The sequence below is a fragment of the Eleginops maclovinus genome, chromosome 15 (genome assembly GCF_036324505.1).
Source record: "Eleginops maclovinus isolate JMC-PN-2008 ecotype Puerto Natales chromosome 15, JC_Emac_rtc_rv5, whole genome shotgun sequence".
Classification (NCBI taxonomy): domain Eukaryota; kingdom Metazoa; phylum Chordata; class Actinopteri; order Perciformes; family Eleginopidae; genus Eleginops; species Eleginops maclovinus.
The window spans coordinates 3,389,986-3,415,391 of record NC_086363.1 but is presented as its reverse complement, the minus strand read 5'-3'; the positions used below and the strand labels follow the sequence as shown (position 1 = coordinate 3,415,391).

The 25,406-nt window shown below is 41.4% G+C and overlaps 3 protein-coding genes and 1 non-coding gene across 4 annotated transcripts in view; 2 read left to right on the top strand and 2 right to left on the bottom strand.

The window, feature by feature from the left end:
* Positions 1 to 1,029: 1,029 nt before the first annotated feature.
* Positions 1,030 to 1,112, top strand: trnal-uaa (transfer RNA leucine (anticodon UAA)). The gene has a single exon. It is a non-coding gene; the product is annotated as a tRNA-Leu (tRNA).
* Positions 1,113 to 1,902: 790 nt separating this feature from the next.
* Positions 1,903 to 11,567, bottom strand: gnpat (glyceronephosphate O-acyltransferase). The gene is made up of 17 exons (XM_063901976.1): positions 11,375 to 11,567; positions 10,455 to 10,646; positions 9,795 to 9,971; positions 9,591 to 9,720; positions 8,912 to 9,039; positions 8,680 to 8,755; positions 8,293 to 8,444; positions 8,079 to 8,209; positions 6,898 to 7,142; positions 6,262 to 6,360; positions 5,933 to 6,109; positions 5,566 to 5,645; positions 5,146 to 5,286; positions 4,877 to 4,976; positions 4,689 to 4,782; positions 3,923 to 3,984; positions 1,903 to 3,840 (listed from the first exon to the last, which is right to left on the bottom strand). Exons 1-17 carry the CDS (start codon positions 11,396 to 11,398, stop codon positions 3,797 to 3,799), a joined length of 2,052 nt encoding a protein of 683 aa, XP_063758046.1. The 5' UTR covers positions 11,399 to 11,567; the 3' UTR covers positions 1,903 to 3,796.
* Positions 11,537 to 15,516, top strand: c15h1orf131 (chromosome 15 C1orf131 homolog). Its single transcript, XM_063901977.1, is given in 10 exon segments — positions 11,537 to 11,713; positions 11,716 to 11,763; positions 12,288 to 12,464; positions 12,716 to 12,816; positions 13,279 to 13,341; positions 13,740 to 13,835; positions 13,938 to 14,024; positions 14,125 to 14,159; positions 14,407 to 14,554; positions 15,079 to 15,516. Coding segments are annotated over 9 exon segments (771 nt in total). The 5' UTR covers positions 11,537 to 11,697; the 3' UTR covers positions 15,079 to 15,516.
* A 3,923-nt stretch (positions 15,517 to 19,439) lies between these two features.
* LOC134876808 (E3 ubiquitin-protein ligase TRIM9) overlaps positions 19,440 to 25,406 on the bottom strand; it is a 38,584-nt gene continuing 32,617 nt past the window's right edge. Inside the window, exons 7-12 of the mRNA XM_063901975.1 lie at positions 25,203 to 25,366; positions 24,488 to 24,626; positions 22,277 to 22,401; positions 21,897 to 22,075; positions 20,550 to 20,712; positions 19,440 to 19,845 (exon numbers count right to left, since the gene is read on the bottom strand). Of these exons, the coding sequence (XP_063758045.1) occupies positions 19,798 to 19,845; positions 20,550 to 20,712; positions 21,897 to 22,075; positions 22,277 to 22,401; positions 24,488 to 24,626; positions 25,203 to 25,366 (818 nt within the window). The 3' untranslated portion in view covers positions 19,440 to 19,797. The remainder of the gene's footprint in view (positions 19,846 to 20,549; positions 20,713 to 21,896; positions 22,076 to 22,276; positions 22,402 to 24,487; positions 24,627 to 25,202; positions 25,367 to 25,406) is intronic.

Below are 25,406 nucleotides of genomic sequence, written 5' to 3'. Positions count from 1 at the left end.
AGGGTTCCAGCACTCAGTCTCACACACACACAAACACACACACACACACACACACACACACACACTGAAAAGGAGTAACAGACCAGATTTAGAGGAACAAAACCAAACACACTGCACTTCTGTCTGCTGCTGTTGTTTCCCAGCGACTGCCACGAGTCAGAAAGTAGTTTATTACGCCCTACTGTGTGTGTGTGTGTGTGTGTGTGTGTGTGTGTGTGTGTGTGTGTGTGTGTGTGTGTGTGTGTGTGTGTGTGTGTGTGTGTGTGTGTGTGTGTGTGCCCCTCATTCAATACAGCTTGTCATAATGTAGCAGATAAAGTGCTGATATGGCTGTGGCTGACACTATTATAAACCAAGCACCAAGGAGACAGATATGGATGGAGAGAAAGAGAAGGCAGCACTAGTATGGATGGATGGACCCGAGTGTGTGTGTTTGTGTGTGTGTGTGTGTGTGTGTGTGTGTGTGTGTGTGTGTGTGTGTGTGTGTGTGTGTGTGTGTGTGTGTGTGTGTGTGTGTGTGTGTGTGTGTGTGTGTGTGTGTGCGTGTGTGTGTGTGTGTGTGTGTAAGCAATTTGGTATGGTAACTTTAGATGAACCTATAATTTGTCAGAGACTGACTGAGTGTGAGAGAAAGGGGCACTATGGATGGAAAGTGGTGGCAGCAGTCTCTTACTCAGCAGCAAGAGTCACAAAACATGATGAAAAATACTGCTCTGTGTGTGTGTGTGTGTGTGTGTGTGTGTGTGTGTGTGTGTGTGTGTGTGTGTGTGTGTGTGTGTGTGTGTGTGTGTGTGTGTGTGTGTGTGTGTGTGTGTGTGTGTGTGCGTGCGTGTGTGTGTGTGTTATGCTATGCACAACGTGCTCACAGAGAGGCAAGTCTGACACCTAGAGGTCAGTCCTATGTTATCTGCATCAGAAGTTTGCAGAATAAAGTTTCTCCCTGATTTGTTATTAATTATTTGCAGCTGTGAATTTGAACATTTAATCAAGTACTGTCTTTAGAAACAATGCAAAGTGGGTCATTTTTCAACCAGGATGGCCGAGTGGTTAAGGCGTTGGACTTAAGATCCAATGGGCATCAGCCCTCGTGGGTTCGAACCCCACTCCTGGTAAAATGGCGGTGGCTTGGATGGTTCAAGTCCCTGAAAGGTGCCGAGATGGGATGGGTCAATGCGAATGCGGATGTGGGTCATTTTAAAAGTGCCTTACAGCTAATCAAACTTCTGTGTGTCTCATGTGTTCATTGTTTGTAATGTGAAGTGTTCCTTTATGTACTGAGATAATACGATACTAATTGAGAAACTGTTCCTTTTTCTTTGTAAATAAATCATTTTGGATCAGCTTGAAAATGCATTGCCTAAAAGTAGAAAAAAAAGGTATATTTTTGCTGAGAAACTCTGAGAAATATATGATTATCTTATAAAAGATAACAAATTAATAGATTAAAATCACTTTTAGAATATAAAGAAGTCCAATTGAGGACAAACTTACACATCTTCAGCAGTAACATGCAACGTAGACATTAATGCAGCTATAACATTTATTCAGAAACATCACATATATTCAATAAACACTACAGGGAATATTTCTCCCCACAATTTTACTTTTCATATTTTAAGGGAATTTTGCAAATAATATTCACATATTAATACTTCATGGTTCCAATGCAAGTATTTTCTCAGCCCTTTTTACTTTAAGTTAAGTTCTTTAAATATGTATAAACACATCAGGATTATTGAATATGATCATGTTTTTATTCATTAAGATCAAATTATTTCTCTCAGCTGTTTGTCACAAGAGGTTCAAACACACTTTGGATAAATCAGAATAATTAAGTCCAATTTTTAATTGGACTTAGATGCAGAATTTATCTTCAAAAAAGATGCAATGAGGGCTGAGATGTGTACTTCAAAACACGCTTTATTAACATGCTTTTGGATTTCATCAGCCTGTACAGTCGGTACTAAAAGGCCTCACCCAATGCACACACTTACACATAGAAGTGCACACACACACACACACACACACACACACACACACACATAGGAAATATTTTACATCATACGGTATAAAACTTGTTTAATAAAAACAGAAACACATGTAGACTACACTTTGGACGTGTCAGAGTTGTTGTTGGTTGAGTAAACATCAGTGTGTAGACGTTTTACAATAAGTACAATTTGGCAATGAAAGTTAGAGGTGGCATTTAAATGTTTTGAAATCGATCTGGCTACGCTGTAAGGAGGAATTTGGGTAGAGGAACATGTTCCTCAAAAGGTTATCAAAGTGTTGAGGCAACTAAGGTTTCATATTGGCATCGAAAACATTTCCATCAACACCCGCCGTGCTACAGGGGCGGGCGTTATGGCCGAAGAACCAAATTTAAACCTCTTCTTCGTTGAGTGTCGGAGAACCTGGGTTTTTTTTTTTGTTCAACAACAACATGAAAACACCACCCAGCTCTGCCTGCTTTTAGAACAAACAAAACAAATCTGCTTCGAGCGCTGCAATGGGATTCAACAAAATACAACAATGCTAATTTGCTACGAATAAATAGCTTTAAATTTCATATTTTTTTAACTAATCCAATTGGAAATGTTCTTGTATAAATGACACCCTTATGAACATCATATCAGCGAAGTAGCTCCACCTGAGACCTAAAAAAATCAGCTGTTTTCTAATTGTATTGATCCTTTTACGTTAAGTCCTGATCTATCACTCTGCTGCTTCATTAGCATTTCATTAGCATTGTCCCTCTTACTTTCCGTAACAGCTACCGCTCATATCTTCCTTTATGTTGCCTTCTCTTTCTTCCCTTGTAACAAAACTATACCACGTTTTTCTGGCTTTGAATTTAAATAAACTTTACAATAAACTGTTTTATTGTACTACTCTGATGCACAACAATAACGCAACGTGGCTAACTATTCTAGGCATACGGGAAAAGATGTGAATGATATCAAACAGGAAATAGAAACGTGTTCCTTTGGTGTAGCTGGTTCAGTGAAACTTTGTCGTTGGCAAATATTCTACGCATTAATCACGTAGCATTTTCTCCGATATGTAAACGACGACGAATGAGTGTTGGCAAAAGATCACAGGGTGGGTTTTAAATTCAGAAATGACACCCACAAGCTAATGTCGATGTAGGCATTGGGTTTGTGGCAAGTTCAGTTCAGGAAAACATGTTTCTTTATCAAAAGATACAATATTTAACCAGCCGAATCTTCTTATGAGCAACTTCTGTTTCACAGAAAACAGAAAAAAGAAGTGAGTCGAAAGAGTGTTAGATAAAGGCCCACACCAACGTGCATAAATAAATTCATTAAAGTGCTCAGAACGACAGAGAGAAGACACGCAGATAATAACCAGTCCACGCTGAATGTTAAAGGAAACACATAAAACACATTAATGGAAAGCGTCCAGCAGCCTAAGTGGATTTGGCATATTCAGGAGCTTTCATAAGGCCGCTCGTAGCAAAAGGTCAGTGTTTCGGAGCTCAGAGATGCACCTTATTTTGAAGGCCTTACCCATCATCTGGCGTTATAAATTTGTATAAAACATTTTTAATAGAAAGTTCTGAGAGGAAGAAAGAAGGCGTACTGAAAGAGAGGTGAATGGAAGGTGGGGGAATAAAAAACATTGCAAAATAAATTGAGCTGTCACCAGATTTTCCACTCTTTTGTTTCGTAGTGCGAGTGAACCCGACCACGCACAGGAAAGCAGAGACTCCGTCGATGCAGGTAAAAAAAAGTGACTCTCCTCTGTCTCCTTTCTGCTTAACGAGGTCGGTGAATTAGAGGCGAGCGGCGACAGCTTTCTGAGTGGGAAGTTTTCCTCCTAGACAAAGAGAGACACTTGTATTTAAAGTTCCTCAAGAGAAACAAAACACTCTTTCTCTCGCTGGCTGATTATTTCTCACCTAAAGTGTCCTCCAATGAGTTCACCATCACCTTGTCCACCTTTAGCGTCCCCTGCTCCACGCTGAGGTGAAAAACATTCAGCGGTTATTTCTCAGCACAAAATCAAACTCACAGGGACTATTTCTTTGGTAGAAGTGAAAAACTTTAACAGCTCTTTCTGTAGGACGTTCAATCAATTTATCAAACCTTATTTATAAAACAATTTTCATGCACAAACGGTACCACAATGAAAAAATACTCCCTATTCCCAGATAATAAATAACACAAAACTTGGTGATTTATTGAACACTTGAAACCACAACAAGCCAATAAACACAGGATTGAATAAAACAAGAAATCAATAAATAAAATACAGTAAAAAATAAGAATAATTCAGAGAAAATGATCTGCATGGCGCTCCTATCATGAGAGTTATAATGTGAATAATTATTTAATAAAATCTTGTAAAATGGTAACATCTTTCCCCATTTATGTGGGAATGCAATCAGTTCATCAGTTGAAGAAATAAATTCCTCCTTTCTTGCTACATCGTTAGAGAAAGCTGAATTATCCTGCTTGCAGAACTGTGCCTACATCTCCCAGAATGCATTGCATGAAAGCATATTTTTTGGAAAAACAGGGGTTGACATAAATGATGGCTTTGTGCATAAAGAAGCAGAACTACTTGCATGTAAAAATAGGGTTCAGGTAGTTTGCAGAGAATGTTTTTGAAATGCCGGCCAGTTCAACCGAGCAGGGACAGAAAGATGATCAAAACCAACATACCCTTTGATTTTCCGCACCGCTCCCAGTCTGAGCAAAGCTGCCAGAGAGTTCTTCTGGAGGTCAGACGACAACACCTCGGTGTATCTTAAACTGCCTGAACAACACACACACACACACACACACACACACACTTAGTATATTCTGTCGAGGACTGAGATAAAAGCAAAAGTAGATATAATGTGAGAAACCTGCTAAAAGATGCTTGATGATGAACTTCCGGACGGCAGGGATAAACTGTTTTTCTGTCAGAGTCTCAGTGGCTTCTTCACACAGGAACCTGCACACCACCTGATACCACACACACACACACACACACACACACACACACACACACACACACACACACACACACACACACACACACTCAGGTCTTAAAACGTGTATCAGCAGCACCCTCTAGGGTACATCTTTAGTCTAACACACACACTTTCAAATAGTTCTGGTTGTTAGTACTCACCTGGTATCCCTGTAGGAAGGGATCCAGCATGTTGGTGAGGAAGGACAGAGTTCTGTGTCCGCTTTCTGTGACCAGAACCTCCTGTTGGGTCACCTGCAGCACTCCAGTCTTCCCCAGCAGGAAACAGGCCTCCTCAAAGTCCTACAGGACACACAGCGGGAGTCACGTATTATAAACAAACAATCTAAAATAACTTTAAATATGTTCTTAATATGATTATTATTTATTTGTATATTATCAATTCAATTAATTAGATTAATAATTGTTTTTTTATTATCATTTTTTGCATTTATATTTATATATTTTTTATTCACACATTGTTTAAAAACAAAGAACAAGTAGTGTTGAAAAAAAACATTTAACCAGTTTTCTAAAAAAATGATATTTTAGGCACAATGCTAAATACATGTTGCTCCTCACCTGCACTGTGGCTCCAGGACAGAGGATGAACTCATTGGAGAAAATGTTTCTGAGGAAGCTGAAGCTGTTGAAGACGTCCTCTGGAAAAACACACATAAGGAATATCAAGCAGTCAGATTTACTGTACACACTCCTGTCTCTTTCTCCAAAATTGGACAAACTGACCACCTTGTACTGTAAGAAATATACCAAAAATGAAGTCAAACATCTTAAAGCACCACTTTAATCCTGTAAAAAAGGTGTATGAAAGCTTAGCATACGTTTATGGAAGTTCTAGAGCATCACTGCCTACATTTCTTCGAGTAAAAAGGAGCCTTTCCACAGAGAGCAGCTCATTTAAAGAAGGCGAACTGTGTCCCAGCCTTACGTTTCAGGGTGGAGGAGGCGGTGTGGATGGCTGAGGCCAGCAGGGCTGGGCGGAGGAAGACGTGCAGCGCCTGGTTCCTGTAGGAGGCGCAGGAGAGGATCACCACTGCCTGGTTCAGGAGCTCCTCTTCTGGGGAGGTGGTGCTGGGAGCCTCCCCTGGTACCGCCGGTCCTCCTGCTGCATAGAGTCAGAAGATGTCAAACTGAAAATCACTTTTGGTAATGATCTAAATTTACTCTGTAACTTCACTTTGTGGAATTGCCTCACTGTTATTTAAAATAAGAATGACACACTACCTGAAATAAAGATATTAAAAGAAGAAAGCACACCTTGTTCCACAGCCAGCTGCACTCTCCCCTCACTGAGCCTCACCAGACCTCTATGCAGAGAGAGACTGGAGGAAACCACCTCTGATGCAGGGATGTGGTCTGAGGGAGAGGAACAAGACAAATCAGAAGGGACAGAACTGGACGAGGAAGAAGAAAGTATACATCTCCAAATTTAGATTTAGGGCCTGTGGTTTGAGGTTCATTCTGTCACAATAAATAGGTTTGTTTACCAACGGATGCATTACTGTCTCCTCTGTGGACTTTAGAGCCAAGTTAACTGTTCCAGAAAGTGCTAGAAATATAACATACCATTTCCTGTTAGTTTCACTGTTTTACGTTGCTCTTATTAAAAATAAATCCGTGCTTAACTTAGTACAAATCCATGTCAAATTTGACCTTTTTTAAAAGTGAAATTTGAGGGATTCATGGCAAAAATGTTTGTAAAAAATAGCAAAATCCTCCGAAATATCACGTTCAGATTCTTATCTAAAATCGCACTGTTAAATATTAATGTTCTGGCATTTTAAAATAAGCTCCAATAAGCTTAGGACCACATTTTAAAAACAGGCAGAGCGCTCTCATAAGTCAGCATGCAGAGAGTCAGTGTGACGGCGAACATTTGGACTGGTTCTGTACCGGGCCAGTGGAGGAAGGCTCCGTACTGCCTGGAAACGTCCCGCAGCCAGAGGGCCTGTGCAGTCAGCTGGTCCACCGCCATCCCCTGGTCCTGCTCCTGGTCCTGGTGGTGGTTCTGCAGCAGCAGCGAGGCCAGCAGGACCCAGGGCTTCAGCACCATGTTCTCCTCCTGGGCCCGCACCAGCTTGTAAGCCGAGTCGTTCACAAAGCTGTGGATGTCCTCGCCCGGCCTCCTGGAGATGTGTCTGCAGGTGGAAAGTGTATCCGTGTCTTTAAGAGCCGAAAACATGGGACTGTGATTACAGTGAGAGTGCATTAAACACAGCAGGAAACCTGGGTTAACTTTGCAATAGCAAAACATGACTCAGTATGTTCGTAACAACCTTTCTTTCGGACATAAAAGCAATGACGTCATTAAACACTCTCTGAAATACTGTTGATAAAAATAAGAGACTAAATGTTCTTGAATTAAATAAAATAAATCACCAAAATCTCTCATCAGTTTCATTTACAAAAAGATCAGACTAAATATTACCAGCATTTCTCTCTCCACAGCTGCACATTCTTCCTTATCTAATGTCTAGCTAACCAAGACAACATTGGGTCTTGGGAGAAAGATAAGAGGAGATATTGTGGCTGAACTAGATTGAAACGTTACAAGGACATTTGACACCTGAAACTTAGACTAAACAAAGAAACAGCCGACAGAATCAACACCAGACTCAAAGCATATTTCTGATTAGACACGTTGTTTGGATGTCCGTTTTCAAGAATGGAAGACCTCTTTTTCTAACAGGGACACGGCGACACATCTATGGCAACACATGACTCACATCTAATCTGAATGCAGCTCCAAAATACTACTTCGAAAACACCTTCTGGCGTCCTCTACCAAAAAAAGATAACAGCTTTACTGACTTAACTATCCGTGCTGCTACATTGAAGGGCACAGTCACACAGAACGGGTTGCAGTCGCTATCTGCCCTGTCTCAAGGTCACGTTGGATATGTTTCGCTCAAGATATTTCAGAACAAACTTGGTAGCTTGAACTGTTTTTGCAATAAAGTTCAATTGGATGGAGAGGGGTTTATGCATATCACCTAATTAAATGCATGCAAAGACATGAGGTACACATGAGACATCTAAGACTACAAACATAAAGTACTGTTGATGAATAGTACCGTGGTAGCAGGTTGAACTGCCGGCGGTTAACTCTGCCCTCGGCTAAACTCCTGACGGACACGGGTTGACCGAAGTACACATGGATACTGCCGTAGTCTTCACTCAGGACCTTTCTGGCTTTGAACAGACCCTACAAAAGGAGACATGAATATGACGTTACACAGGTCTCCATGTTCTATTCTTCGTCCGTAAACAGATGTGCGAGTGACTCACTGAGGTGGACTCTTTGGGTTTGGGAATACCCAGCAGCTCTCTGGCGTAAAGCGTCTCCTCCAGGATCCGCTCGTAGCTGATGCTTACCGGCACCACGTGGACATCATACACTTCCCCCTTCAGGAACGGATCCATGACGATATTCAACAGACCTGGAGGACAGAGGGAGAAGGGACAGTCAGGGAAAAAGGACTGTCTGATATTTTTCTAGTTAATAATGAATTTGTGAGTCACTGATTTTATAAACACAGGATCTGAAGTGAGGTTTATCCCTTTTATTTGTTTCTATGACTTTCGTTAACGATATCGAGGTTCACAATGGAAAGTACTCCTTATTAAATCAAAAGTTTCCTATATTTTTTAATAGCTTGAAATCTAGTGTCTCACCCAACTTTGGAGTCAAAGACTTGGACGTCCTGCTTCTGGTCCCCTCCAGGAAAAATTCAACTGGAGCATATCCAATCTGGGAAACAAATATAAGAAAACTGAAATGATCGCCTGCCATGTAACGCATATCAATGACATATACTATTGTTACAACAGCTTAAATGTCTCCAAAATGTCCTCAACCGTAGGACCGAAAAAGACTTCATCATTCAGGACTAAACAGAATCCTCACCTTGAGCATGGTCCTGACGTACTCTGAGAAGACTGTCCAGTACAGCTGGTCTCCTCCAAACGACCTCCGAATGAAGAAAGCTCCAGACATCCGCAGCATCTCCCCGATGACCTTCATCCCCATGAAGTCTGCAGGAACAAGGACACTGTTCTCATCAGGGTTATGTGCAGACATGGTGGTTCTGGACTGCAATATTTCGTCAAGGTTTAGCCATATTCTGTCCCTAAATTGATGAGAACATTAGAAATACGTTAAAAAGTAAGGATTTGTCGGCCATTTTTAAAGTTGGCCTTCAACAACTAACTCCTGTTTTAGATGAACATTATCCCTAAAGCATTTTTGCTATATTGGCATCTATCTCTTTGATTCGTGCTTACGATCTGACATCTGGTCGCCGTATTTTAAAAGAGGTTCAAGAACAGAAATGTGTTTTTCAAAAGGAAACTCCTACTCAAAATGCCTTTATATTTAGTATGCATAGCCTAAAAAAAAACTATAGTGTAAAGACAACTGAAGACAGAATATCTCACACTTACTGTACATATAATGTCCTGCTTTATATTTTGGTTTTGTTTACATTTCTATATTTCTATCCATCCACCCATCCATCCATCTATCTATTACAGGCATGTTTTTATCATAACTTGGTAAATCCGTGCGTACAGTCCTCGATGCTTACCCATGCCGGCAGCGATGACAGGCAGCGCCAGGTCGTAGGTGAACAGGAGGTAGGACATCAGCAGGAAGTCCATGTAACTACGGTGACTGGGTAGCAGGACCACCGGGTGCTCCTGAATGGCCTGTTGGAGCTACAAACAAAACACATAGCAGATCAGGTGTGCGTTTCATCTTAATGGTGTCTTCAAGGAGTGTGTTCTCTCACCCGCTGGATTCCCTCTTCGTTGACACAGATGCTCCTGAACAAGGTTTTAAAGACTTTGCAGAGCGAGAAGGCAAAGAAGCGAACGGTGCTGAGCTGCAGCGAGTGAGCCATCTCCTCCAGGATGGCCGACGCCTCGTCCCGGACGTCATCAGTCGCCTTGCCCGTCTCTTTGGAAATCTTGACACAGAAAAAGGGAAATGTTTAACACGTGCAGCAAAAACCATGAATCAATCTGGTAAACATATTGGACATCTGAACACTGACAGCAAGTTATTTATTGTTTCATTAAATGCAGGACAAATACAGTGACTGGCAATAGAATATTAAAACTGTAGTTAAAATGCTTATTAAATATGTATAGAAATAAAATCACAAAAGAAAAGAATTCAAATTGATCATTTTTTATTCGTCAAATTGTGTTTTTCGCTCTGTTTCTGATATTATAATATTGTATGTATTAGCTACTATGCCTGCAATATATAAAGATTTAATCATTAAACATGTGAATAAAATTGTAGTTGGAACAAAACAGAGTCGACTAAATCCTGTTTGCAGTATTAGCCGTAACAAAATGGTCACTGCCTCTAAATCACAAAAACGGATCAATTACAAAAACAAAGTAGTGCTTCTCCACATCCATCAGACGCCCCTGTCTCTCACCTGACTGATGACGTAGTGCAGCTGGTCAGACTGCAGCACCATGCTCTTCAGCAGGCTGGATTGACACGGCGTCTCTCCCTTGTACAGAGCCGGGGTGTAACATCTGAGGGCGTACCTCAGGTCGCTGGAGGTCCTCCTCTCCTCCAAAATGTCCTCAAAGTCATCCCTCTTCTTCAGCATAGGGTCTCTGTGCTATTATTTTTTTTAAAACATCATAATGCATTAGTAAACAGTGCACAGTTTCCTCAGCCAATGAGATCTTGTTTACTGTTTGATTTGTTTGTCTGACAGTAGTCAAAGGAATTGGCCTGATTTCCACTCTTGCACTTCTTCCACTCCAGAAAATTGGTAGCATGAAAACCAAAACAAGTTTGGTGGTGCAAATCTGAATTACAGCAGATACACATACCTTGGTAGAGGCCTGCAAATCTATTTTAATTTCTAAGCTTGAAATATTCTAATATATTGATGACAATTCATGGCACCAAGCACTGACTAAAGAAATCACAGAATCAGCTCTGGTCCACAATTCTCTGTCTGATCTACAACAAAAGCTCTATGAGTTGTCCAAATATTGTCATGGTGTACACTTAAGGGTAACAGTCTTATATGTCAAAATGTTCAACACTTGGAGGAGCAGCATTAGAAAACACATGGGTCTCATCATTTAAAGCCAGGAAATCACTTCACCATGTAAACAGTCCAAATGTGGAGAAGCAGAAACAGAAAAGGCTCTGAAAACACGGGAAGTGCAAAATACTAATATGCACGTTATTGTTCTGTTTGTTTCCAGTATGTGTTGTACATTAGTAGTAATGCATTTGTGTTTCACCCTGTTTCTATGAAATGTCAAATGTCACACAGCAGAGAGTTAGCCACATTAGCTTAGCTCCCTGTCAAGCAAAGCAAAACATACATACCGAATAAACTGCGTTGGATGGCATCCTTTATCACGCTTTACAAACTCATACACGATGCATCCAGGGAAGTTATACACGCATGGACGTTTGTCCGACTCCTGCCTCTTCAAATCTTGATATAAAAACACCGAGGAACTTCTTTACATGGGCGTGTAACAAACTGGCACTTCCGCAACTACGGCAGCCGTGGAGGCTCATTCCGCCCGGCGGTGTTCACACGTGTTTTTTTTACCAGACAGTTTGTTGTCATTTGGCTGTGATCAATAAATCCCGATAAATTCGGGTGTTTCTTGCTTTTATCTTGCTTGAATCATTATCTTAAAATGAACGGGAAAGAAGACGAGATTGTCTATTTCTTGAAAACATTTTGGATAAACTGTATGAGTTTGGTAAGTGCTGTTAGCTATATATGCTAGGTTTGCTAGCATGCATTAAGAGGCTGGTATTGTGTTTTAGTAATGTCTTAATTGTTTAACAGTTTGTCCACTGGACTAATTTAACTGCTAAAGACAATACTTACGTTTTTAGTTTTGTTATTTATGGTAATGTAACTCAGTACAGCAATTGAACTGACTGTAATGTTAGCAAACGTTAGCTTGATTTTATAATAACCTGCAACCATGCACACATGTAGTTTTACCCATGGTTTAACTGCAGTTTATGTAGACATTCAGAAACAACAACAACAATCCAACAGTGTATATATAATACCCAGCACTAACAAATGTATGCCAATGAGGTTGAATGTCAGGCTGATGTCATATTGAATTGCTATGGATTCATGTGTACAGGAACAAATGGTGATATCGTATTCATATTGTTCCTTTTCTGACGATAGGAGACAAGTTAATCATGTATATCAGAGTGAAATAATAGTTTTAATTCTTGCTTTTGTTTCTGCCTGATGGTGCAGATGATGGACCGGCATCAAAAAAGAAGCTCAAGTCTCAGAAGAAGAACAAACGAAAAAGATGTGAGGAACAGGAGGAGGAAGAGTTACCAGTAGCCAAGGATGTGTGCAGTGACTCTGAAGAAGCTGATCGTGTTGGAACTAAAAGCAAGCATCAACATGCACAGAGGGAACAGACAGGTGGCAGCAACAACACACACATGTGATCAAGAATTGATACCCTCTACTGTCTTGTTTCAGTTAATCGATCCAAAAGTCCTCAGGGTTTTTTTATACTGATATTTAAATTGCTTAAACTTAATAATAAATAATGACTGCAGCTATACATATGCACCTTTGTCATTGAAATGTGTTTTCTATCTCACCCTTCCTCCAGCTCCCAGCTCCACTCCCTATGTTTGCATTTGCTTAACATATTATGTGTTTTTCAGCTCCAGACATCCAGCTGCTGAGCAATGTGGAGGTGGTGACGTTTCAGGACCCCAGAAAGAAACCAAGGATTAAGCAGACGCCTCCCCCTGAGAAAAAGCCTGTAAGTCTACGCTCCTTTAGCTTTCTCTGTGTACCTGTGCTAAATCTTTAAGATTCAGGTCACAATATGACATGTTTTCAGGGGCATTAATTGTGTGTGTTGTTGCCCCATTAGTGGTACAGATTTAAAAAGAAATAGTACTCTGTGTGTGTCTGTATTTTTCTACCCACGGTTTATGTTTTACCTGGTGTGTTGCTGCTTGACATTTACAGGATAGAACAGTGGCATTAACACTTATTTAGGGACACAAGTAGATGGTTGAACGTTGTGAATTGAATTTTCTTTTGCAAAAGTTGTGACAGCAAGTAATCTAGTTGTGCAAATGCAGAACTTTTTTCCTCTTTGACATTAAAAAATATAGATGTGTGACCTCCAGTAACCCTCTCTGTTTATGTTCTTCCTGTCACCTCCACTCACTTCTCTCCCCTCTCCTCTTGTCTTTGGTTCTGTCCTCACCTCAAGGCTCCTCAGAAGATGGCGGAGAAGACGGAGAGCGACGTGCCAGAAGAACTCAGTTTGGAAAAGGTGACAGTTCATTTCACAATTTAATGTTGTGTTTGTTACGTTTATACTTTCAGTTTTGCGGTTTGTGAATTGATTCTTCTTGTGGTGGGTTCAATCGTTATTTCTGTAATTATTTATAATTTAGGTCTATAGAGTACGTCTGTTTTTAATTCAAAGCATTTATTGAGTTTTTTTAAATGAAGCTACAAAGAGTGTGCCATCATATTTTATGACGTCTTACCCTTAAAGAAAATGGGGGAGATTTATACGGAATACAAATAGCAAAAAAAACGTCCGACAGAAAACTGAACAAAGCTTCAAACCCCTGGTGAAGCCCACGTATAATAACCTTTCATTTATCCCAATTTATATCTGTAACATGTTTGGCTTCATACTGTCTTTGTGTTGTTCCACATCAGGCCCGTCTTGAGGTCCATCGGTTTGGAATCACAGGCTATAAGAAGGAGCAGCAGAGAGTGTTTGAGCAGGACCGAGCCGTCATGCTGGGAGCCCGAGTAAGATTAACTAATGAATACGATGTACACCTTAAGAAGCATAACAGCCTTTTAAAAAACTGATTTAAAAATCCATAACTTCATTATTGTGTCTTTGGTCAGCCTCCTAAGAAGGACTACGTCAACTACAAGATGCTGCAGCAGCAGATCCAAGACAAGAAGCAGAAAGCAAAGGAGGAGGTTCAGCCGGTGAGACCTGCGTGCATTTTGAAACCAATTAAACAATACAATATAAATAAGAAAATTAATCATAATGTCTAATTTTGCACCCGATGTCGTGGCTCTGCAGGAACTGAAGAAAAAGAAGAAGCCGGGTAATCAGAGGTGGGTGAGACAGAGGTTTCTAAATATATCTGGAAACGTTTTATTCCAGGATGTCACGGGTAGAGATCACACGGTGGTGGGAAGAACAATTAAACGGACTCAAACCAACAAACAGTTTCGATGAATATATAAAGGATTTAACATTTTGCATAATTACAAGCACGGACCGATCCTACTTATCCTAAAACAATTCATCTTAATATCAGTGGGTTAAACCCGTTTCCTGTGCTGCTGTTTCTCCTTCCAGGGACAAGAAGAAGAAGAAGGTGAGCTCTGGCTCTGGTTCTGGCTCCAGCTCGGGCCCCTCAGGTCAGGTGGGCCGCTTCAAGAACGGCATGCTGATCCTCAGCTCCAAGGAGATCCAGACTATCAAAGGCAACAAGAGGCGCAAATAGGTGAGTGGGTTCTTCCACTTGTAGCAAATGACGAGGAATAAAAAGGACAACTGAAGGTGGTATCTTTGGACTTAAAGGGATAGTTTAGATATTTAGAATTGTGTTTTTCATGATGTAATTATCTGTTGTCAGATGTTCGTCAGCATGCCCCCAGTTTAAGGAAACAGAAAGGCTGTACAGCTGTGGACAAGCCATATTTTTCCACCTGAACAAATCATTCTAAACTCTATATTTAGTATATTTTAAATGCTTTACTCTCCGACAGTCCTCTCTGACAGGGAACTGAAGTCATTATCTATGTTCTCTTCAAAATCACTAAGTCATTTTACCTCTCATAACTCAGAAGCTCCTTGTCTTCCACAACCGCGATCTGTCCGTTGTGTTGGAGAACCCAAACTATTTTAACTAAGCCTGTAAAACAACACAATCACACTGACAAACTAACCAGAGGAGGCAGCTGTAGACCATCCAGAGATAAAGTGAACGTACTGAATGTGGTCGCTGAGATGCGTTTGTGTTTGTAGGTGAGGGATTAAATCCTCCTGGATAGAAAGAACCGAATGGACCAGAGGAAGACAACCGTCAGTGACTCCTTGGATGAGCGCTAAACCTGAGGCTGTTTCCAGAATATCCAAAGGTGCTACAGGTCGCTGAGTCATGGCTCCACTCTACCAGTCTCCAGAATGGACACAGTGGGAGGACGTCAGTGAACAAAACCCGGACACTATTGTGAAATAATTTTCCATCACAGTTAATTTATTTTGTTTTTATAAATAACAAAAGAAAAAAGACATTTCAGTTTCCCGTGTTTTACACTGCAAAGGTTTTTTCAGTTACAATGCATTTCTCATTTACAAACCATGAAGTCGTACAAAACATTTACATCGGCAGGAGGCGGGGGGGGGGGATCATAACAGGACAGATGAGGGGTAATTATTTAATTAAAAAAACGTCACACACAAGCAGACATTTCCATGATGAAACACACACACTCTCACTGTAAACCCCTTATTCACACACACGTTTGACCGCCTGAAGAAGCTGCGTTCATGGTGTGGACGTTTCAGATCATTACAGAGAACCAGATCCAAAGGGACGACACTAACGAGGCGACGGTTGTTGAGCGATGATGGCGAAACAAGAGGTGTGATCTGGCAGTGTGCGGCTGGGTGAGGTCACAAATTCTCACACCGTTTTCTCAAAGCAGCTTTTGTATAATTGATACATTAAATAAAAAGGAAAGCTGATCTGCAGCACATCGAAGCAAACCTGTTCAGATTTTGTTAGCCAACCATAGACAGTAAATATATATATCATCAGTAGCCGTTCAACTTTAATACTGGACAAATTGAAGAGGGCGCTGTACAAAATAAAATAAATATATCTACATACTTTATAGAGTAAATAAATCTGCCATTCTTCACAGGGCTCAAAGCAGTGACATGCTTGCCCCAGCATTATATCTTCAGTTAAATTAAAGCTCACATTCATGGGTGGGTATAGGTGTCGGGTAAAGGGGACATGCACTCTTACTCCAACGTGACTTTAAATATGTTTGTATCCGTCACACTGGGTATTGTTTTGATATATTAATTTCAGAAAAGAAAAGGAATATTTTACCTGATGCATCGTCTGACTTCCTGAATCTCCACCTACACTTTTAGCTATTACTCCCTCCAGTCATAATTTCCTCTGCATAATTTTTGACTTCGACACAGCCCGCAGACGCGTTCCCCTAAAATCCTCTTTCAGAGTTTCAGATGAATGAACGATTCACCTCTGGTTATCTGAGAGATGTCTCACTTTGCTCCTGGGCCTAAAGTCTATCACTGGTTGCAGCAAAGTTTAGCCCGGGGGGGTGGTGGGGTGGTGGTTGGGGGGAGTTTTCTCTTCTGATGTGGAGGACGTTCATGATGCAAATGTCAGCAGGGCAGTCTGGTGCACATCAGAAAAGAAATCCCTTTGGCAGAGAGTTAGATGTTGGCGTTCTGGGTCGGGAGAAGCTGCTTTGACACTCACTCTGCATTCATGTCACGTGGGAAATATGGTAACTGTAGGCACCAGTTTCAGATGGGGGACTGTATACTGAATTCCAATTAATAATCATATATAATGATTTTATTTGGACTATAATGCCTTGTTTAATTAAAAACACTGCTTTTTTTGGCCACTTGAGGGCAGTAGAAGAAAATAGTTGATAATACTAACATCATCTTCGAAGCTGATATGGTGAAGGAACAGGAACCTGCAAATACAGACCATTTTTAACGCTTAATTTGTGGGTCATTTCTTCGCCAATAGTCAAACGTAGCTTAAATATTAACTGTCTTTACGCTTTTTTGAATTTTTTAATCAACTCTTGGCAGAATAGCTCAAGTTAACTGCTGAAAGTATGTGTTGAGTGCTTGACAAATGTACATTAAAACCAAAACAGGGCTGAAAGACACTAAAATGGGTGGTTGAGCTGAAAAGTGTGGTGATTATTCTCTGTGGGTTCATCACTTTAAGCGACCCCCTCACACTCACATATTACATATTTCATTGTTAATATAAAAGTTTACATTTTAGCCACTGAAGAATCATATTTCCCACATAACTTGAATGCAGCATGAAGTCCAAAACAGCCAGGTAAAGTAGAAGGGCTTTTTCAGACTTCCCTAACACAGCTGCAGTTTGTAAGATTATAGGTTACCACTTAATACATGATTAAATAAATACATAATCCCATCTCCATCTGCCAAAACAAAGCTCTATAAATATTCTACACTAGCATTTCTTACTTGTTGAATTAAAAAATGAAAGCTATTACTTTACTACAATTAAATGAATTCTTTAAAAAAATAATGTACTGGTTAACACATTTTATATTGTCCCTGCTGTTAGACCTCATGAATTCCAGTGAGAAATACCTAAATGATTATTTCTCTTTCGTGCCATATTTAAAGTTGGTGTTGAACAGAGGATTACAAATAATACGGGTGGGGTAAATAACATGTAATCCCAAAGATTTGATATAAAAACGTGTAAAATGTAAATGACTGCTATTTTACGTCCCTGATTAGACTTTTTAATATCATGAAAGCTGATAAAACGAGTGAAATTAGGAGAATCTTTGCCAACGTTGTTCAAAAAGCCACAGATTGAAGGTATGATACAGTCATCGGGATTAGAATCGATCCTGCTGTTGCCTCCACCCACCAGCAGGGGGCGAGCTGTCATAACAATTGGCTTTCATATCACTCAACGCAAAGACAGAAATACAGAACACTATTTACAATACAGCCTCAGATATTTTTGTAAACTTGTTCGATGCTTAATCCATGCTTCGTCATCATCGTTACTCACATATTTACACAGTTTTCGTGCGTGTTTCCATTCTCTCAAAACCCACACTGCGTCTCCTCTCCCCCCTCACAACATTATAGGGGGTTATAAATATTTCAGATGTGGTCATAAAGGTTAATTTAATAACTCCATCCTCCTCTGCAATGAACTATATACATGGGTAATGAAAAACAAACATATGTTAAACCGCAGTCACAGTGGTTTGGTTGGATTTTGAAGCTTCTCCCCTCCACAGGCTGCCATGGTGAGAGACGCAGCAGTAGCTTCACCTGACGTGACTTTTCAAGATTCATTTTGAGCAAGACACATCGCAGATGCCTGAAAGCGATTCTACAGAGAGACTGAGAGATGAGCACAGAGGGGAATTACCATGAGACAACCTCCTCATCTACCTTTTGATATATTATAGGAGCTGTTGGTCTTATGAAACAAAGCAAAGCAGAAAAAAAGACTGAGTGAAGCTCGGCTCTGGTTCCATTTCTTTTGTTCAAACTCATCCCTCGAGGTGGGAGCATTTCCTCGAAGACGAATGGGTAATCCAGAGCCTGGGAGAGGCTGCAGGGGGAACATCAAGGAAGGAAATGAATCAACCCTTTCCCCCTCACTTGATTAATTCAACAAGTTTGTAGCAACCAAGGAAAGACTTTTAAGGAAATACTACATGCATATTTTGACCTTTAACCTCAATGACATGCCTGTTTAGTCATGATGCTGTTCAGCCAATATTATTAGTTGTAAATTCAAGTGAGGATCAAAAATGTACAACTAAATCGAGCCATTAAAACATGGAGTCTTCGGATCAGCTAACTCATCAGTGCAAATTTATATAGATGGTAAAGGGGCGAGAGAAACTCCCTCTGTAGTTACCTTTTGGATTTTAGCCTTTGCAGACCATTTACATGCACAAAAACCTATATACCCTTAAAAAAGAGCATAATATGGCCCCTTTAAAATAACTCCCTTCTTAAAAAAAAGACAAAAATGAAAACTCAACTTAAAATTGCACAACAAATCCTCTCCAAGACACTACTGCCTTCCAAAAAATGCACAAAACTAAATCGTTAAAGTTGCTAAATAACTCCTGCAGGCTTTCAGATGTGTAACTGAACAATGAAATGGAATCGAGCCCAGTCCTTCCCAGCTTCTTAACCTCGGTGTGTAAAATCTATTTTGACAACAACCTTTGAATACGATATAGAGGAAGGAAAACCACAACAGACAGCAACTGGGACAAAAGCGAGCACTGAAAGAGAAGCTTTTAAATATTTCATGAGTGGAAAAACATCCCCGCGGTGCCGCTACTACAAAACACTCTCTTCATCTAGTTCTAACTTGAGAGCTATAAAGACACCTGAGAGAGGGGCAGAGCGACAATAAGCAACGAGGATTCCTTTCTCCTGCTCTTCCTGAAAGCACTTTGTTCTCCAGGAGTTTGAGAAACAGATGGTGATGGTTTCTCCTGATGGTTTATATTTTAAAGATAAATAGAGGAATTAAAAGTAAGACGCGGGAATCTTCATAAGTAAGAGGGTAAGAGGCTTCGAGGAAAACACCTCAGGCTGTGTTTTCCTTTTTGTTTTAAAGCTGGAAAGTAAAATAAAAGATGGTAGCTTCCCGGAGTTGGAGGAGTTGAATCTGGTGTGTGACAAAAGTATGGCAACTCCAGTTCTCTCTGTAGTGATGTCCAGTCATAGCCAAAAACAACCCCGATGTATTCCTTCATCCTTAATTCTGGAGCCGGGTTTCATGTTGAAGTGTATCCAAGAGAAAGGGCACCTTCTGAGGGATGGACTGGGGTGAATCTCATCTGATGTGACTCAAAAAAGGGTCCATGTAGGAGCGAACGCCTGTGACATGGTTGTTGTAAATCCAGGCCTCGCTGTGGGGGGGGGGGGGTCCTACTGCTTTGAATTTTTTGGCACCTCCAGGCCCGTCAGTATGGTCGCCTGTAAGAGCAGAGAAGAGGATCAGAGAGGGGGACTGAGGACGGACTGTAAAAGCTGGATCTGGGAAAGTAGTTTAATTGGGAGAACACTATCACATGATAACGAGTTGGATTGAGATACAATTCAAGCTGGATTAACTCAATGAACACTTGAATTTAACGAGCATATTTGTCGACCCCTTTGAGTCTTCGGAATAACAATGGGCTTGATTTTGCAAATATATGATTTACTTCTTTATTCCACACACGTTCTTCTCATTTCTGTCCAAAGTGGTGCATGTACTGTGTCATGCATTCATTTTATTGATGCATTAGATGTTGAATGTTGTACTTATACTCTAGTGGTTCTACTACTCTAATGAGTTTCTGTATTGTTATGCATTACTGCTACATCTTTATGCGCTTTCCATGCAACACCTACAGTATTTCATGTCTGTAATGGAGGAGCGATCAGTCGCCTCGCTTTCTTTTACTGCCAACAGTTATTTGCATATTTAACTTTACACGCCTTGACTCAACATACAATAATGAATGAAGCCCCAAGGTTAAGAGTGACATAATCCAGGTAATATAAATAACAATTTCCATTCTGCATAATAAAAGTTAAAGATACCTCAAAATCAGAGGACACGTACCAAAAAAAGTCTATGAGTGAAAGCAGAACTGCAGTTTTTGCTTTGACTGCACACACACACACACACACACCTGCACGTTTCTGTTGAGGCTGACGGCGGGGACGAAGACCCCGTCCAGGCTCTCGAAGGCGGTGGGTCCGTGCTGCACCTTGTTGATGTAGAAGGTCAGAGTGTGATGGTTCAGATCCAGCAGGATACCCACAGTGGAGCCCTTAGCGATGCCTCCCTCCGCCCTGCACACACACACACACACACACACACACACACACACACACACACACACACACACACACACACACACACACACACACACACACACACACACACACACACACACACACACACACAGTTAAACAGGTTAAATGATGGTAAAAATCACATATTTAAGGGGAAAGAAAGTGCTTTTTTGTCTAGGAAAAAACAACTGCTTCACTACTCTTCCCAACATCATACTGATTTGGATATGGAGAAATTAGATGTTCCACACTGTTCCTCCTCCTCACTAACATGTGCAGCGTGTGGCATTCCCTGGTTACAGTCTGTGGTTCCATAAGCTTGACGAATCTTTGCAAAATGAAGCAATGAGGTTCCTTTTTTCCTTGTAGACGTATCACTTAAAATCTCAGAGAGTATGCCCGTTTTCTTCTCGTTTTTCCCTTAGAACAGTATAGGTTTCTGCTACAAAATGCATGTCATTTAAACCTCAAAGTGACCCTAAGATACCAAAGTAGAGAGTGTTTGCTGCGAAGCTGACGTGTGAAACCTCCTCTGTAAATGTAAGCATGTAAAAAGCCATGGAGTGCCTGCTTCAGGACTGGGCTGAGCGAGAGGAGCAGGAATCAATCCGCTGTAAATAACAACACGGACATGACGTGATAAATGAGCAGAGGGCAGAGTAAATACATCTCTAGTCCGGACTGACAGAGGAAGAGAATTAGCGTCAGGGGTTTTGCATTATTCCTGTGAAGGGTCAACTGTTTCCTTGTGAAGAATAACAATATTTCTTTGTAAATACATTTTTAATGAGGGTTTGATAGTTTGAGATGTCTCCTGCAGCCTTCTTCCTTCACTGCTCCCTGGTGGGATAGTTAGTCGGTACTGTACGAGCCCCGGGGGTCCCTCTGTTATCCTGTGTGTGTGTGTCATTTGCCGTGTGAGATTGAATGCAGAACACATGATGATGAATTGAAGAGGAGAGCTGCACTTTACAAAAGCGTCTTCCACCTGCTGTGCTTATTGACATAGTGCTTTTCAAAAATAAATAAAGCCACGTACTTTCCAATAGGACAAACAAGGCAAATAACAAGAGCAGAAGTACCAATGACCTTCAGAAGCATTACCAGTGCAGTATAACAGATATATAAGTAAACGTACAATATGTAAGGTGTATCTATGAGTGTGCACGGTTAACCCCTACCTGTTGGTGTGGGAGTTGTTGTGCATGAACCAGGAGCGGTTGTTGTCCACGTACATGGCCCACGCCTTGTCGTCCTTCCCCAGCATCATGTCCTTCATCGTGTTGATCCGCGCGATGCCAAACGCAGGGTCCGGGTGGTTGTCGTAGCGATCGACGCGGACCTCCCAGTAGTGGATGCCCTTGGAGTCAAGAGGAAGTAGATTTTGTTGGTCATCATGCTTAACCCATAAAGGCCTTTTTTTTATTGTCCAATCTTTGTATTTCCCCCTCTTATCTGCACAGAAATGCCGTATATCTCCCAGCTGTGAGACTCATAAAGGATTTCTGGTTTCTGAATTCTGATTTCAATCCATTGAACAGAAAAACAAACGTGTGTTTACTTTGGAGAAGGCGGCGGTTCCCAGCACCACGCGGTCGTCGTAGCTGCTGCAGCTGACCGTCTGGTTGTCATTTGTCAGAACGATGTCCCGATGAGCTGTGGTCGGGTCAAAGGTGAACCAGGCCACTGTAGGGAGGAAACAACGGACAGTCAGGATGGTACCAAAGCCTGCTCATCTTTGTTGTTTTAGGACAGATAGTTAAGACAAAATAAGAAGCTCTGGAAGTCTGCGTCACCCGTGAGATTCATCTAGTTTTGACATGTAAAGAGATCTTTGTTTCATCATTATTTGGCATTTTGTGGACACAATAGCATCAATTAACAGCTGTTAGTTCTGTAAACTAGATTATGTTATTCAGGGTTTAAAATGATATAAACTTTTATGGCAGAAAAGCAGCAGCGATAAGAAAATAGTCCCTTATTCCTCATAGTTAATTAACCTATCTGCTGTCTTTAACATGCATATTCCTCCACTGTCAGGACAGCTTTTATGTTATATTAATTTTACAAGATAATCAATATAATCTTCTGGAAAACATTAAAAAACAGCACATTTCAACTAATAGGAATTTAAAAAATATCCACTAATATTTAACCCGTTTTATTAGTTAATTTAAATGACAATGATATATACATTTATTTTATTATACAAAATAAAAATACAGTCCATAAAATGTCTGGTAGAAAGCACATGTTGGATCCTTCCAGACTGAGGAACACAGGAAAATCCATATCTGCCTTTATATTTATATATCGTCATGTCTGGCGGGCCAAAAGTGTGCGTGGGAGTTTAGCTGCAGGGTAAAAGCAAACACTCACACACACACACACACACACACACACACACAACCACATCATTGAAAAATTCCGACACATCCGATGTAATCAGTGTGAGTTTTTCAGCCTCTGTCTCTTCTTCTAATACTCATCATGCTACCAACATGCTCCCATCCCATAATGTCCTTGCTGGAGGAAGCAACAGTGCTCGAGGAAATGGGAGTAAAGGAAGAGAGAAAGAAAAAAAGGGGGCGAGCTGGCAGAGACAGCGAGAGGGAGGGGACAGGAGAGGAGAGAGAGCGAGAAAGACAGAGGAGAGGAGAGGAGAGGAGAGAGAGCGAGAGAGACAGAGGAGAGAGAGCGAGAGAGACAGAGGAGAGGAGAGGAGCGAGATAGAGAGAGAGAGAGAGAGAGAGACAGAGGAGAGGAGAGGAGAGGAGAGGAGAGGAGAGGAGAGGAGAGGAGAGGAGAGGGAGGGGGGAGGAACGTTATCGGAGAGGAAACAGACTGATGCCCATTGTGTTGGTGGCTGGCACCAGTGTGGCACTCAGTGTGGCGCCCCCCCCCCCCCCCCCCCCCCCCCCCATCCCTCTGTGATTATGAAAGATGTCCCATTTTAACCTCCTTCTTTCCCGGGCTTCTTTATTCTCCAACTCTTCCTTCAGCCTCTTCAGTCTCCTCTTTATATTTCCTTTTTTCTCCTTTGCTATCCTTTCTCCTTGAAAGTGCATCAAAAACAAGTTCTCCCATTTTCTCCCTCAGCGGCGAATCACACATAAAGGTATTGTTATTAAAAGTCACCTATTTTCTGAGGATCGATCCCCAAAGACAACATTTTGCAGGGTCCTTGAGCGATACTTAGCTCCATCTTGGTCTACGGTATAGAGGGGGATTGAAGTTGCTTTGGACAAAAGCTTCTGCTGTGAAATATATAATGTAATGTTTTGTTGTGTTGAACAGCTGTTGTCCTCTCTTTTGTCTTTCAGTCTTTTCCTTCTCTTCCCTTCCTGTCTGCTTGTCTTTTGCAATTCCTTTTCTCTCCTTTCATCCTCTTCATTCCTTTTCTTTTTGACTCTCTTCCTCACATCTTTTCCTTGTCCTTTCTTTTGCCCGTCGATCCTTTTTCCTCCTTTCCTTCTACTTCTCCCCTTTCTTATCATATTCTCTCTCTGCTTCTATTATTATCTCCCCCTTTCCCCTCTCGTCCTTCATCTCCTCCACTCTCTTCCCTGTCCTGCAGAATGAATCCCGTTATGCTTCCTCTTCTTCCTCCTCTACCTTAAAAAACCTCAACACTCATCCTCTAAGAAGCTTGTCTAATCATTTCAACACGGAGAAGCGATAACATCGAGACAATCAAAGGGACATCATTCACTCACACACACACACACACACACACACACACACACACACACACACACACACCACACCCTACCATCAGAGGTCTTGAGCACCACGGTCTTGCTGTATGGCCCGACACCGACGGCGTTGTATGCTTTCACCCGGGCGTTGTAGGAGCTGTTGAAGTGGAGGCCGTCCACTGTGCACACCGTCTCCTTCCCCACATACACCTCCTGAGGGCACACACACACACACACACACACACACACACACACACACATCTCCGTAGCATCATTACAAATGCAGGTTAAGTGTATGCACATGTAGAGTATGTTGTTGCTTAAACACATACGATGAATCATAAATGATATACAGTTTGTGAAGTCGTACACCTTGGAGGCATCAATGAGTGTGTGGTTGATAATGATAGGTATTTAAAAAGGATATTAAAAATAACAAACAGGAAAAGAGAACAAGAAACTGTAACTGTAAGGCCGGAAACCCAACTAAAGAGCAGAGGTTGGATGAGAACACACACACACACACACACACACACACACACACACACACACACACACACACACACACACACACACACACACACACACACACACACACACACACACACACACACACACACACACACACACACACACACACACACACACACACACACACACTAACAAAGTCTGGCTACAGAAGGAAGGGACATCATTTTGGATGAAATTACTGTCACTAGTGTCACCTTGTTCTCTGTTTTGCACACATTACATATTTCAACTCAGTGTGTGTTGTTTCCATGCACCCACCCTGTACTGTCCCCCGTTGCCGTCGTCCAGCTCCAGGATGTAGCCCTCGATGGGGCTGGGGGATGGCACAGTCACCCTCCAGGCCAGGGTGGCGCTGTTGTCCCTGGTACAGCACTTCTCCAGCTGCAGGAAAGGGGCCGCCGGCACCGAGGGGCCAGACTCCACTGAGGGGGGGGGTTAGAGAAAAAGATGGATGAGATGTTA